The 13697-nt window shown below is 29.0% G+C and overlaps 4 protein-coding genes across 6 annotated transcripts; 2 read left to right on the top strand and 2 right to left on the bottom strand.

Annotated features, from left to right (window-relative positions):
• Positions 1-1587: 1587 nt before the first annotated feature.
• LOC134833061 (RING finger protein unkempt) lies at positions 1588-7220 on the bottom strand. 3 transcript variants are annotated; one of them, XM_063847232.1, is made up of 13 exons: positions 6923-7220; positions 6811-6856; positions 6696-6736; positions 5399-5818; positions 4480-4682; positions 3924-4066; positions 3491-3727; positions 3331-3430; positions 3147-3266; positions 2844-3087; positions 2522-2786; positions 2313-2459; positions 1588-2257 (listed from the first exon to the last, which is right to left on the bottom strand). In XM_063847232.1, exons 1-13 carry the CDS (start codon positions 7171-7173, stop codon positions 2063-2065), a joined length of 2412 nt encoding a protein of 803 aa, XP_063703302.1. In that variant the 5' UTR covers positions 7174-7220; the 3' UTR covers positions 1588-2062. The 3 variants fall into 3 exon arrangements, with proteins under 3 accessions (XP_063703302.1, XP_063703304.1, XP_063703303.1); XM_063847234.1 differs by having other exon boundaries at positions 3924-4051; XM_063847233.1 differs by having other exon boundaries at positions 6811-6853.
• A 1244-nt stretch (positions 7221-8464) lies between these two features.
• Positions 8465-10045, top strand: LOC134834077 (2-(3-amino-3-carboxypropyl)histidine synthase subunit 2). Its single transcript, XM_063848611.1, has one exon. It carries the CDS (start codon positions 8486-8488, stop codon positions 9878-9880), a length of 1395 nt encoding a protein of 464 aa, XP_063704681.1. The 5' UTR covers positions 8465-8485; the 3' UTR covers positions 9881-10045.
• Positions 10046-10478: 433 nt separating this feature from the next.
• On the bottom strand, positions 10479-11303 carry LOC134834078 (RIP-like protein). The gene has a single exon (XM_063848613.1). The coding sequence runs from the start codon at positions 11209-11211 to the stop codon at positions 10609-10611; it is 603 nt and encodes a 200-aa protein (XP_063704683.1). The 5' UTR covers positions 11212-11303; the 3' UTR covers positions 10479-10608.
• Positions 11304-11591: 288 nt separating this feature from the next.
• Positions 11592-12904, top strand: LOC134834991 (uncharacterized). Its single transcript, XM_063849832.1, has 2 exons — positions 11592-11727; positions 11789-12904. The coding sequence occupies exons 1-2, from the start codon at positions 11651-11653 to the stop codon at positions 12720-12722; spliced, it is 1011 nt and encodes a 336-aa protein (XP_063705902.1). The 5' UTR covers positions 11592-11650; the 3' UTR covers positions 12723-12904.
• The last annotated feature ends 793 nt before the right edge of the window (positions 12905-13697 follow it).

Raw genomic sequence — 13697 nt, 5'->3', positions numbered from 1 at the left:
ATATAAATATATAATATATGTATTATATATAATAAATAATATTTAATATAATATATATTTGAATATTGTTTTTTTAATTCAAATTATATAAATTTAACTTTAGTATGTAACATGAAACATTTTTCCTCATTGCTTAAACCTTAAATAATTTAACCTGATTAATTTTTTGAGCAACTTAAGTTTCTCACAATATTTTGTATGTATTTTTTATTAAGGTTGATTTGTTTGTTTTTTAGTTGGTTACTTAGACAGACGAATTTGATAATAATTTTGTTGTTTTTTGCTACATCTCTAACTAAAATTATAATTTGATATCCTACCTAGACCTAGATTGATCATTTAAATTATAAATATTAATTTTTTTATCAATAAGTTTTTTGTGTGATTTTTTTTATACAGTAGAAATTGAATTTGTTTTTCTGAATATATTGATTGTTTGACTAGAAACTTAAAAAAAATAATAAAAAAAGAAAATTTGGAAAAAGTTCAGATAATAATGATAGAGTAGTAGAGTAGAAGATTGCCAAATTTATATTAACGATTGTTATTTAATGCTTTTTTTTCATTATTTTTAATTAGTTATCATATATAAACTACTGTATTTATTATTTTTTCTTTATTTTTATAATAATATGTATATCTTAAATATCATTTGTATCAAGAATATTGGATAAACTCTCTGTTTCCCTTTACTGTCGTTATATTTTCTTTTGTTTTTATTACTTTTTTAAAAAATCTTCTCTGATTTAAATTTTTTTTTCATATATAATATTTTGAGTCAGTTTTTTTTTTTTGAAATATTGTACAGTACACTTTTTCATATACTATATATCATGTATAATTGTATACACATCATCATATATAATATTTTATAAAGTTTATTAATCTTTTTTTTTTGATCAGAAATTTTGTCAGACTGTTGTGTTACTTCCTTACTTGTTCCTATTGTGTGTGTAAGAGTGTTTGTGTAAAGTTGGTCTATGAATTTTTAAGTTAAATTTTGTTTAAAATATTTAACTAAATACTGAAATTGCGCGAATGTTAGATTCTTCTTGATTAAAATTTTAATTCTAAATAATTTGTTAGTAATATTTTTATATAGATTTTAGATAAAAAGTAATTTTTAGTATTTTTTGTTATAAAAAGGGTCGACAAATATTATAATAATATTAATGTAATTTATTTTTGATGATTATTAAAATTAATTTTTTCTATATATATTATATGTAATATATAATATTAATATATATAATATTATTATTATTATTATATATTATTATTATAATATAATATAATATATGTTACATATAATATAGAAAAAATTAATTTTATCCGCGGTTTTATAAATATTATTAAGTTTCTTAAAAAAATGATATATTTGTATATAAAAAAGATGTTTTTTTTAAAAAAATAATTAATTTTTTAAAAATAAATGCGTTTCTTTTAATAATTTTTTATCACAAACATATATTTTGGGGTTAAAACGACCCTTTGAAAGAAGATCCAATTTTGAATATAATTATAAAAAAATAATAATTATAAATAAATATCAATAAAAAACGCAAAAGGAGTTTCATGGTGTGTTATCCCTAATTATAATTAGGAAATTTTATATCAATATAATACTATACATCTTTTTTTAAATAGTTTTCTTTTCATTTTTTTTTTTCTTAATGAGGTTTGTATTGTTCCATACATCTAATATATTTTAGTTTTTTTTTTTGTTTAATTTTAAGTTTATTCTTTTCTTCTTCTTCAAACATCACTTTTTGTGTTAAATTTATCAATAATAGTAGTATATCATAATAATATTATTTTTAGTAGAATCATTATTAATATTTTTATCTTTTTTTAAGACTCTAAATAATTTTTAGGTTTCTTTCTGACACACGTTCTTTTCTACTTATAGTCATGATTAAGTCAGAATTATACATTAATATAAAAAAATGTTAAGTTAATAAAAAAAAGTTAAATGATAGAAATATCATAAAAAAGGAAAGTATACATTAAGTTTTGTTTTTAAAACATTTTAAAAACACGAAAATAAATCAAGTTTAGCTTCTTATGCTTGGGAAGTCACGGGAGTTTGGCAATATGGACATTCGCGTTGAGTGACGGCGCAAGTATCACATAAAGCATAATGATTGCATGGTACTAAAGTCACAGAACGAGGATTTTCCTCACATATCATACATTTGCTTGCGGTTTCTACATACAACACATTATCTACTTCTTCTAATTCAGATCGTAATTTCGCCTAAAAATTAAAATTTTCTTATAAGAAAAGTTAATTTTTTAGAAAAAAATCTTACCTGTAATGTTTTTAGCTTATGCAAAGGCATGCCACGCAATTCGTTAGTCCTAAAATTAGCTGCAGATATATTTAATTGCTCAACTTTTTCCTTCAATTGCTTGATTTGGGAAAGAGCTTCGTCACGTTGTTGCTCTGCGAGTTGAATCTGAACCAAAAAAATATTTTTTTAAAGTTTTTATCGAGAAATTTGTCAAAAAAATAATTTACTTTATGATTTCTATCTTCTACTTCTTTCTGCCATACAGCAGTTTGTTCCTCCATCTTGCTAAGTTGAACATTTTTCGTTTGCAATTCTTCACGGAGACGCGTAATTTCCGACAATCCGCCCGTAACTAATGGCGACATCGAATACGATCCGTGATGAGGCTTGCTGCCGGGCGCTGATGATTGTAAATGATTATCAAATAAGCTATTTTGCCCGGGAGCTGCGTTACTAAGTTCACTATTGATGGCATTCAGTTCGGAAATGCGTCTAAAAATGCAATTCTTATAAGAATTTTTTCAAATTTCAATCAAAAAATTTTTTTACCCTAAATCCGGGCTCATTGAGAGCCCATCAAAGCCATGAGGCGATATCAAATGCGATTGGAATAACAAATTATCAGATGTTTGTCCATAGGAATTGCTTATTTTCGGTGCGGAGCCTCCGCCAAATGATCCCGGATTGCCAAAGGGATCAGTTACGCCGAATAAATTTGCGTGTTTCGACGGACTAAAACTATTCAATTGACTTCCGGGTATATTAACGGGCGCTGTTTGACCTTGTAATAATCCTAAAAATTAAAATTTCATTAAAAAAATATTTTTTTTTTACAAAAAAACGAAAATTTACCCATTGGAGATCCGGGAACATTAATAGGCGCTGATGAATTTTGCAAAATTCCTGCAGACATTGAATTATCGATGCCAAATTGTGCACTGTCGCGTCTACCAAATTCATCTAACGAATTGTCTGTGAAAAATTAATTAAATTTTTAAAAAAATTTCTTATTGGAAAAAATTTTTTTTTGACTTACGAACTCCTCCTGTGTATCCTAAATTGAAGTTTAAACACATTCGTTTGCGTTGTTCCTTTTCCAATGGAGTCAAAGATGGGTCATTGTCAATTAAAATTAGCTAAAATGAGAAAATTTATGAAAAATTTTGAAAAATCTTCAAAAAAAATTTATAAATTACCTGTTTAGTAACATCTGCTTTAGTGAAATCATTGAAAGATGTATTATTCGAATACATGTTATTAATTAAATTACTATTTGTATGATTAGTTAAGTGATTATTTTGGAATTGTTGCGACAAACTTCCGATCTTATGATGATGCAATTGTGCTCCGGGAGCCTTATTGTGAGAACTATGATTGGATCCTATACTTGATGTGCTTGCGGATTCGCTACTTTCGGCATTTCCGTTTAAATTCTACAAAAAAAATCAAAATTTTTAAAAAAATTTTCAAAATTAAAAAAAAAAAAATTAAAAAAAAATTGAAATTTAAAAAAAAAAAAAAAATTTTAAAAAAAAAATTTTCAAAATTAAAAAAAAAAAAAAATTTAATTTAAAAAAAAATTCAAAATTTAAAAAAAAAATTAAAAATTTTCAAGAAAAATGAACTTACCATAAAATCATTTGGTTTCAATTCTTTCTTTAGACTGCAACTAAGATCTGGCGGCAATGCATTCGAAATAATTTCACTCAAAGCTAACGGATTCGGAGGTCCTTCCATGTCACGTTGTGCTAATTCCTCTGTTAAAACATATGCTGATTGTTCATTCGAACAAAATAATAAATTTTTAAAAATTTTTGTCTTTAGATATCCTGTTTGAAAAACTTCACTCTTCAAGTTCAAGCAAAAGCGCAAAAAAAATTAATTTTAGCTAATTTTCTTAAATCTACGTTAATTTTAAGGATTTTTAGGTTAAATTAAAGCAAACAAAAAAAAAATATAAAAAAATTCTTTTGAACTACCTTTTCAGCTAAAAATACGTTGCAAGCTAAGTTCAAACAAAAGTGCAAAAAAACCAAAAAATTTTTTTTTTGTTAAAAATCTGACGTGATATGTTAAAGACAAAAATACTTCAAGCAGCACAAAACAAGCTATCAGCTAGTTATTTGATGCAAAAATCAAGCCATTCAAAGCAAAAGTGCATTTGGCAAAAGGCAAAAAGACTTACGTTCGACGTGTGCGAATGCACAAAAGACGCTGCGTGGGCAATAGCCTGCCTGTTGTACGTCATTGCATTTTGTGGATTTGTAGATTTCCGGATGAAATTGTTGCTCGGTACGCGTGTGACAATACTGACAATTATCGCCGGCATCACAATTTGCGGGTTCGCCCCATTCTTCGCCGTGTTTTACATTTGGACAAGGCGTTGAACTGAAATAAAATAAAAAATTCGAAATTAATAATTTTTTTAATGAATTTTTTTCAAAATAATTTTTTTTTTCAAAATTGAATTTTAACTTAATTTTTTTAAATTTTTAAAATATTTTATTATAAAAAAATTTAAAAAAAATTTTAAAAAGATTTAATTTTTTTTTTTTAATATGTAAAATTTTTCTTGCCTGATTTTATTTAAGTTTATAAATATTCTATTCATTTTAATTGTTCAAAAAAAAATATAAATTTTCATTTTGTTTCCAAAAATTCTTATTTTTTTTTGAAAAAAGTTAAAATTTTTAATTTTATTGACTTTAAATTTTTTTTTAAAATTTTTTTTTTTTAATATTTTTTTTTTTTTTTCTTTTTTAAATAAAACTCAAGGGACAAAAAAAATGAATATTTAAAAAAAATTCTTTTTAGAAATTCTTGAAATTTATTTTTTTTTTATTTTTTTTCTATATTTTCAGATTTTGCATTTTTTTTAAAATTTTAAACTTTAGGTATGTCCTAATTTTTTTTTTATAAATTTTCATAAAATTCAATTTAATCTGTATTTGTAAAAATTTTCATAATTTTTTTATTTTAAAAATTTACTTTATTTTTATTTATTTTTTAATTTTTTTGTATGAAATTTTTATTTTTTTTAATTCTTGATCTTTAATTTATCACAAAAAGTCACGAAATTTGCACAAAAAGCTAATTTCTCTTACCGATATTTAAATTTCCTCGGGCTCCGACGCTTATCTTTGCTATTATGGTATTGCGGGCACGCATATCCTTGTCTGCACAAACGCGGCGGTCTCTTGCACGGCTCTGTCTTGTAATTCGCCAACACATAATTGGTATCTTGCCATTTGGGATCTTCATTCATCAAACTACGCTCCTTATCGAGAACATTTGGTCCATTTGCCGCATCCGCAGCATTTTCGGCATTTTGCATTGCCTCCAACTCCTTGATGTCGTAAACGGGAGGTCGTTGATCGTGAATTCCGTGCGCGAATGCACAATGTTGCCCATTTTTGACGCAATTGCCGCGCGAATCTGTGTCATGTACACACATGCAAGTCTTGTAGTAACGCAAATGATAACGGCGTTCGGTGTCTCCGGCGGTGCGATGCAGAAACGGGCAGCTATAAGTAGAGAGAAAAAACGGATTCGTCATATATTTATTTACATTTCGGTTGTTTTTTTTTTGCGTTTTCAAGGTCAATCACATATGCGCGCGTGTGTTGCTATGACTATGGGAGTATGAGTGCGTCGCATAGACGACGACGACGACAAGGCGATTGAAAGTGAAAACTGCGATGTCTCGTGTGTGCAGAAAATGCCACGTTCGAAGGAGATTCGTGTCAAATGAGCAAAAAATGAAGGGAAAAAAATTTTTTTTTTTTTTTTTGGAGAAAGGAAAAATGGGAAAATGTCACCTTTGTCATTATTTTCGTCAAATCGATTAGTCGAGTCTGCGGGAAATTACGTCATGATGTGGCGAAAGCAACAATTGTTATCTGCCATCGTTCTATTTGGATCGAGACATCCATAAAAACATTGGATACATTTTTATTATTGTTATTGTACGAAGAAATGGCGTCATCTACGCGCTTCTTTTTATATCAGAGACGCACACAGGCACAAAATGTGTTTTGTTTGTTATCTATCTCGCTCGAACAACAACTGCTTGCATAATATCGCGTAATATGTGTGAGCGGAATAGCGAATGTGTGTTTTGCTTTGTGCCCGTATACGTGCTACAGACCTCCGTACAGCGCATTGTTTGTGATGGAAGCCGAAAAAAGTCGTAATAGCAGAAAAATGCAATAAAAATGCCTTTTTGCCCTTCAAAATGCACCAATTGTCACTTTTTCGCGAAATATATTCCACAAATTGCGTCTTTTGAGCCACTTCACGCCGAAATTCGTGACATTTGTGTCAAAAAACGGGCATTTTCTGTCGTCTCTGTCTGCTGTCGTCGCTTGTTATTGCAAATTAAATAATAATAATAACACTTACTCATCGCCATTTGTACAGAGTCCTGTTGTCTCGTCGTAATTCTGTGAAAAAAAGGAAAAAATAACAAGAAATTAGCCGGGTCCCATTGCGAAAGATCAAATAAAGTGCAAATTACCTGACAATAAACATCTGCGGAATAGTTGAATGTACCGTCGCGCCTTCTGTGTTAAAAAGTGAATTAGTCTCCGTCACGGCAAAAGCGCCCAAAAAAAACAAACAAATCATACCTGACAGGACGACGACGTCGTTGATTCTGAAAATGCCAATGAAAGCACACGAAGGGTCTGTGTTGGTTGCATTTGTGTTGCAAAAATGCAGGACACTGTTCGACGCGAAACTCCTTCAGATACGTATAATGGTTGGGTTTTTCCGTTTGTGGCGTCAAAAGGGCACTAATGTCATGATCGCCCACTATTAAACTGTTTGTATCAGTTTTCAAAACACTATTTGCCATGATTTCCATTGATTCGACTAACATTTAAAACACTTTTTTGAGACGATGAAAAATATCTGCCATATCTTCTATTGTACTGTACTCTAATAAGAGACAACTAACATCCCCAAGCGACGTTTTGTTGAATTAAAATTATTACGAAGCTTTGCTTTTTGCATTGGGGCTATTTGAGAATTATGAAAATGATGAGTATTTTTAAGGGTCTTTGATCAATTTTGAAAGTTTTTTATTTTTTATTAAAACTCGAGAAAAATCATGAAAATCGAAAATATTTTGAATAATATTTCATTTTTATGTTCTTTTAAAGAGATGAGTTTAGAAAAATTAAAAAAAATTAAAAATATATGAAAATTTTTTTTTATACTTTTAATTTTTTTTAAATATTTTTTAAAATTTAAATTTTTTTAAAGTAAATTCTTTTAATTTTTCCTTAAACTTTTTTTTTTAATTTTAATTTTATTAATTTTTTGAAATTTTAAAGTTCTTTTTATAATTTTCTTTAAATTTTTTTTAATTTTTTCTTTAATTTTAAACTTTTTATTAATTTTTTAAATTTGTATTTTATGATATTTTTATTTTTTTTTTAAGTAAACTTTTTAAATATTTTAACTTTTTTTTAAATTTTTTTAAAAATATTTTATGAAATTTCAATTTTTTTTTTAAATTCTTCTTATTTTTTCTTAAAATTTAAAATTTTTTGAAATATTTTTTTTTTTCAATATTTCAATTTTTTCTTGATTTTCAGATTGCATTTATAAATGTTCTCTGAATTTTAATTTAAAAAAATGTAAGTTTTCAAATATTATTAGATACTTTTAAAAATTGATTTCTTTGAAACTTTCAAATATTTTCAAGCTTTTGACTTTTTCTTTATGAATTTTATTTTTTTTTTTTAATTTCATCAACTTTGTTTTTTATGAAATTTGAGACTTTGCATTCATTTTTATCGAACATTTTAAACTTTAAGTCTTAAATTTTTGTATTTGTTTTCGTGAACTGAATTGAAAAAATGTGAAAAATGAATAAATATTCACTTTTTGCTTTGAAATTTATCAAAATTGGTTTGAAAATTGACTTGCAAGGTTCATTACGCTTTTTGGGTTTCATGAGACAAATTTTCCTTACCGATTTCTACCGAAATTTAAAAATTGAAAAAAAAATAAACAGAAAAAATCTAAAATTTTAAAATTGAAATTTGTTTCTTATGAAATTCTTAAAAATTTTTATGTAATAACTTTCGAAAATGAACACTTACCCTAAAAATTTGTATTTGTCTAAAAAGCATTTTATCATTTTAATTCGTCTCGCACATATTTAACTTTCAAAACACACAAAAATGAGCTCTACAATATTTTGCTCCAACGAGACAGTGACTCTCGAAAGAACTATCGAAAATACAGATCAGGAAATAAAGCTCGACGAAATCTGGAACGAAGCAGAGTTACAAAGATGTACATCATGGATCAAAACGCACGCTTTCAAAAATGTTTGTCTCCAATTCTCCGACGAGCTCCTAACATTCAGCATAAAAATCACCGCAGAAATCCGTGAAAAGAGCGAAACAAATGTCTTCATATTGGGCGATACGAGTTACGGGGCGTGTTGCGTCGATGAAATCGCAGCTTCTCACATTCAAGCTGACGCAATAATTCACTTTGGAAATGCTTGTCTCTCAAAAGTGACTCGATTGCCCGTTTTGTACGTTTTTCACAAGTTTTCCTTTGACACGGGAGATTTTTTGCAAAATGTTGAAGCTCAAGTAACTGATCGCGATGCGAAATTAATGGTTTTTTACGATGTTGGATACTATTATGCAATCGACGATGCTTTCGCTGCTTTAAAAAAAGTCTTTGGAAATGCACAAATCGGTAAATTAGCAATTGATGGAGTTGAACCTGACATTCTGTGTTGGTCAATGGACAAATCATCAACAGAGGATTTCACTTGCATCTACATCGGCAACGATAATCAATCGTTTTTTAACATCTCCATGGGTATCAAATGTCAAAAATGGCTTTTATATAATCCTCGATCGCGTGAATTACGTGAAACAACCATCGCAGATTCTCGTTGGATGCGAAAACGTTACTTTTACATCGAAAAATGCAAAGATGCACAATCCATTGGTATCGTCGTTGGCACGTTAACAACAAAGGGATATCTGGAAATGGTACATCACATTCAGGAAATGGCAAAAAATCGTGAAGTTCGTTCTTACATGATCTCCGTTGGCAAAGTAAATCCCGCAAAATTGGCAAATTTCATGGATATCGATTGTTTCGTGCTCGTTGGATGTCCCGAAAACACGTTGTACAACTCAAAAGAATTTTACAAACCACTCGTTTCAGTTTTTGAGATTGAAATGGCATGGAATCCCGCATGGAAAGATCAACTTCCCGACACTTATTGCACAGACTTTACGCAACTCTTGCCAAATGGAAAGCTCTATAAACGAGATGAAAACGCAAAATTCGACGAAAATGACATCAGTTTAGTATCGGGACGTGTAAGGCATATCGCTTCGGGTGAAAAACCCGAAAATGGATGTCAACAACTTCAGGAATTGTCGAAAAATCAAGTTGCTGTCACGCAAGCTGCTGATGTCTTTAATGAAAGATCATGGAAGGGACTTGATCCGGAATTGGGTAAAAATGATCCTGCCAAAATTGAACAAGGGCGAAAAGGAATTGCCATCCGATACGAGGAGAATCCGAAATCTGTGGATTTTTAAGACTTAGTTTTGTTAAGTTTAGTTTAGAATTGGTTAAATTTATTAAAAATTTTGCACCAACGAATAAGTCTCTCAAGGTCTTCTTGCATTTTAATTGGATCTTCCATATCATTTATTTTTCAAAAAGTTTCAATTCGTCAGCAAAAAGCAATGTATGATTTAAATCAAAGATTTGAAAATCAAATCAAAAATTTTTCAAAACTGATTTTTTTTTTGATTTGATTTAAAAATTAAGTTAAATCAAAACTAATTCAAATATAATAAAAAAAATTCAATTTTGAAAATTTAAATTTCTTCTGATAGCACTTCTTCGAATTTCTCCAATTGAACTCTATTTGACAAGTATGACTTCAACCATTTCAAAAAGGCGCCCCAAATACCGTATTTATTGAATTTATAAATCAAGAGCTCATGGTCTACTTTATCGAAAGCCTTACTGAAATCTGTGTAAATAGTATCGACTTGGCCTTTATGAGCCATGCTTTTTCTCAAAAATGTTGTAAATTGCGCGAAATTGGGAGAAAAACCTTTGAAATAGATAATTTAGTATTTTTCAAAATTTTTCTTATCAAGATTGTTAATGACTTGTATAAATTTTTTTTGAAAGAGAAACAATTAAAATTATATTTTATCAAAAAATCTGTTAACAATAAATAAATTAGTTTTAAAAGTAACATTTTTCCGTCAGAGATCACACAATTTACGAGAAGTACAATTTTTTTTTTTCATTAAACGACAGAAAAATATTCACATTTATCACAAATGGCATTAATTGAGAGTGACATGGGATCATCACGAGTTTTAGGTTCAGCGAAAAATGCCAAAGTATTCGAGCAAATGACTTCATGTTGCAATACGACAATTTTTATGCGATCTCCTAATTTACTCAAATCCTGATATTCCTTCGTACGAAAGCCACAAAAGTCACAATTAACGAAAAATGCATTTGCAGCTAAGGATTTCTTTTGACACAACGGGCAAATTACTTCTTCGTTCATCGCAAGTTCTGCCAAATAATTTGTATCTTCAACCAGCCATTCTTCCATTTCCTCTTCCAACTCTTTGTAAATCAGTTCTTGCAAAATTTCGTTTTGTTCAAATTGTGAAATGCTCTCTTTAACAACGCCTGTCATCATAACTCGTTCTTCCTCCATGAGATTTCGTTTTCCGAGAAAATTATTGTTTCGTCGCTCCTTGAAACGCACTCGACATTGTTGGCGCAACAAATCACGCAATTTCGGGGATCCATATTTGAAACGACTGTGAGCAGCTTCCTTGCTTTGTAATTTGCTTGCGGGACTTGTGATGTAATTCACGGTAGTAAAAGACATTTTTTCGGATGATTTTAATGATTTTTGTCAAAAATTTTGTCAGATTTTGATTTTTTTGTGAATTTTGATGTCAATAAATATTGGGCGGCAAGAATTTTGACATTTGGGTAAAATGTCAGAAAATATTCGAATCAGCAATTGTCGCATATTCTTTTGGATAAACAAAAAATTTTTAAAAAATTAAATTTTTTATAAAATATAATTTAAAAAAAATCTTTTTTGATAAAAATCATTTCGAATAAATCATTAGAATTAATTATTTTTCAAAAAAAATTATTTCAGCATAAAAAAATTTTAAATTTTGAAAAAAACTAAAAAATTTTAAATTCACGAATGAAGCGAACTTCAATTCTTATGAACACAAAACGACTGTAAACAAAACAAAACACACGATTTTTAAACAAATTTACGAAAAATTGCCTTAAATTAATGTCTCGCGATGAGTAATAAACGAAAACTTGTACAAGAGCACGAATTGACACCGAAACACAACACTCGACTTCTCACGAAACGAAGGTAAGCCATTCTCTTCCGAAATTTTCATTCAATTTCACAACTTTTCACTTTTTTTTTTTAGCAAACATGAATCTCCTCAATGTATTGTTGATCTCTCGACGCCTCCCAGCAACTGTAGCACCCCGAAATCTCAATATTCAGACGATTCATTGTCACAAGATTACTCCCCGAACGTCGCAAATGATGTCGGATGGGATTCGAAGAAACGTCCCGCTGCCAGAAAACCACGCGCCAAATCATCGAGATTCGCCGAAGCTTTAGCCAAAGAAAAGCTCGCTCGAAATCCTCTATGGCGAAGACCCTTGATGAAAAAAGAAGAATCGAAACCGAAAGATTTGTCGGCGCTCGAAAAGTTCAAAATTGGCATCAAAAAACTCGAGAGCGGAGAAAGTCCCAAATCGTCTCATTTTGGCGAAAATGCAAAAACATTCCAAAAACAAAAGGAAAATGTCACACAAAGGTTCATTTTTGGCGAAAGCGATGATTCGGACGACGAAGCGTATTCCTCGTGGAACTCCATGTTGAAAAAATTCGAAGATCTCAAGGAGAATCACAAACAATCGTCATCGTCAACAACAACGCCAAATACGAATTCGGGGCACGACGAATCATGGCGCAAGACAAAAAGCGCACAGGAACTCAAACTCAAAATCAGTGAACCGCTCAAGGATATTTTCGATGATTCCATTTCCGACAGTTTGTTGTACCAATGCACGCAACAAGTCGAAAAGAAATTGCAGGAAACGCCGCCTTCCAAAATAAAATCTGCTCTTCCAAGCAACGTCACAACTGCCGACGATGCCCTCGATAACGATTCCTTCGACGAGATGCTCTCAAGTTTTCCGTTGGAAGAAATTGTCGAGAAAAACACAAAATCCACGTCTTTCGCGAGACACAATTCCATGCCATGCCAATCTCAGATCACGTCAATTGTGGAAAAAGTGAACTCACTTGTTGAACGACATCATTCCGCGCAGCAAAAAAATAAAAAATAGAAAAAAAATAATTTGCTTCTCTTTGACTTAAAAAATTATGAAATGTATACGTTACTTTATGTAAGAAAAAAAAATAAAAAAAAAATATAAAAGACGTAATTGTGGCAAATGTTACCGTTTCATACACGTAACGAATGCAAAACGAACAAAAATTAAATTTTCTAAAGCCCTTTTCATGTCAATACACGGTAAAAAATAAATTTTCTACTTAAAAGTGCATTTTTCATTCACAAAAATTTAATAATCTCTCCTTTATCCATCTTTTAATTAGTTTTCCTTCTATAATTGCTCACTTTACGGGTTGCCTCTTTGCATGAAAACTTTCATATAAAAACATTTTTCGGTAATATTCTTACCGAATGCTGTGCGAAATTAAATGCTAATTGTCTTATTTGCAAATTTTATATTGAAATTCTCGTCAAATTGCGAAAATCAATAAAATATTGTCATAATTTTACGAGTTTTGCAAATTAATTAAAGGTACGGCAAAAGACGATGAAATTGGTCGAGTAATAAAATGGAAAAGTTTATGTTCGGGTATTTTCGATAAAGACAGATGATAAAAGTGGTTGACAAATGGATCGTAAAGGAAATATTTTACGAGTTCTTGGCGACAAACAAGTTTTTTGCTACTAAAATGAAGTTTTTCTGCATGAGTTGATGGTAAATAACATTAACAGATGTGACATTTTTAAAATATTTGTAAATTTTACACAGTTTGAGACATTCAAAAAAAAAAAAACATTAATTTTTTTATAAATTTTGCATCAATTTTAAATTAAATTATTTTTAAAAAATATTAGTTTTGATCAAAAACTTTAAGTTAAAAAAAAATTAAAATTAAAAAAAAAATTAATTTTAATTTTATTTTTTAAAAATTTTTTTAAATTTTTTTATTAAAAATTTTAAATTTTAAAATTTTTAAAATTAAAATTTAAAAAAAAAAAAATTATTTTCCAAAAAATTTATTTCGTT

The sequence above is a fragment of the Culicoides brevitarsis genome, chromosome 3, assembly GCF_036172545.1.
Source record: "Culicoides brevitarsis isolate CSIRO-B50_1 chromosome 3, AGI_CSIRO_Cbre_v1, whole genome shotgun sequence".
In the NCBI taxonomy this organism is placed as follows: domain Eukaryota; kingdom Metazoa; phylum Arthropoda; class Insecta; order Diptera; family Ceratopogonidae; genus Culicoides; species Culicoides brevitarsis.
This window is presented reverse-complemented; position numbering and strand designations above follow the sequence as displayed.

Excerpts from the sequence above, each read along its gene's own strand:
- LOC134834078 (XM_063848613.1), bottom strand. The coding sequence starts at position 11,211 with ATGTCTTTTACTACCGTGAATTACATCACAAGTCCCGCAAGCAAATTA.
- LOC134834077 (XM_063848611.1), top strand. The coding sequence starts at position 8,486 with ATGAGCTCTACAATATTTTGCTCCAACGAGACAGTGACTCTCGAAAGA.
- LOC134834991 (XM_063849832.1), top strand. The coding sequence starts at position 11,651 with ATGAGTAATAAACGAAAACTTGTACAAGAGCACGAATTGACACCGAAA. Across the intron at positions 11,728-11,788 it reads CGACTTCTCACGAAACGAAG|CAAACATGAATCTCCTCAAT; the intron begins GTAAGCCATTCT and ends TTTTTTTTTTAG.
- LOC134833061 (XM_063847232.1), bottom strand. The coding sequence starts at position 7,173 with ATGTTAGTCGAATCAATGGAAATCATGGCAAATAGTGTTTTGAAAACT. Across the intron at positions 6,737-6,810 it reads CCGCAGATGTTTATTGTCAG|AATTACGACGAGACAACAGG; the intron begins GTAATTTGCACT and ends TTTTTTTCACAG. Across the intron at positions 5,819-6,695 it reads CTCTGTACAAATGGCGATGA|CTGCCCGTTTCTGCATCGCA; the intron begins GTAAGTGTTATT and ends CTCTACTTATAG.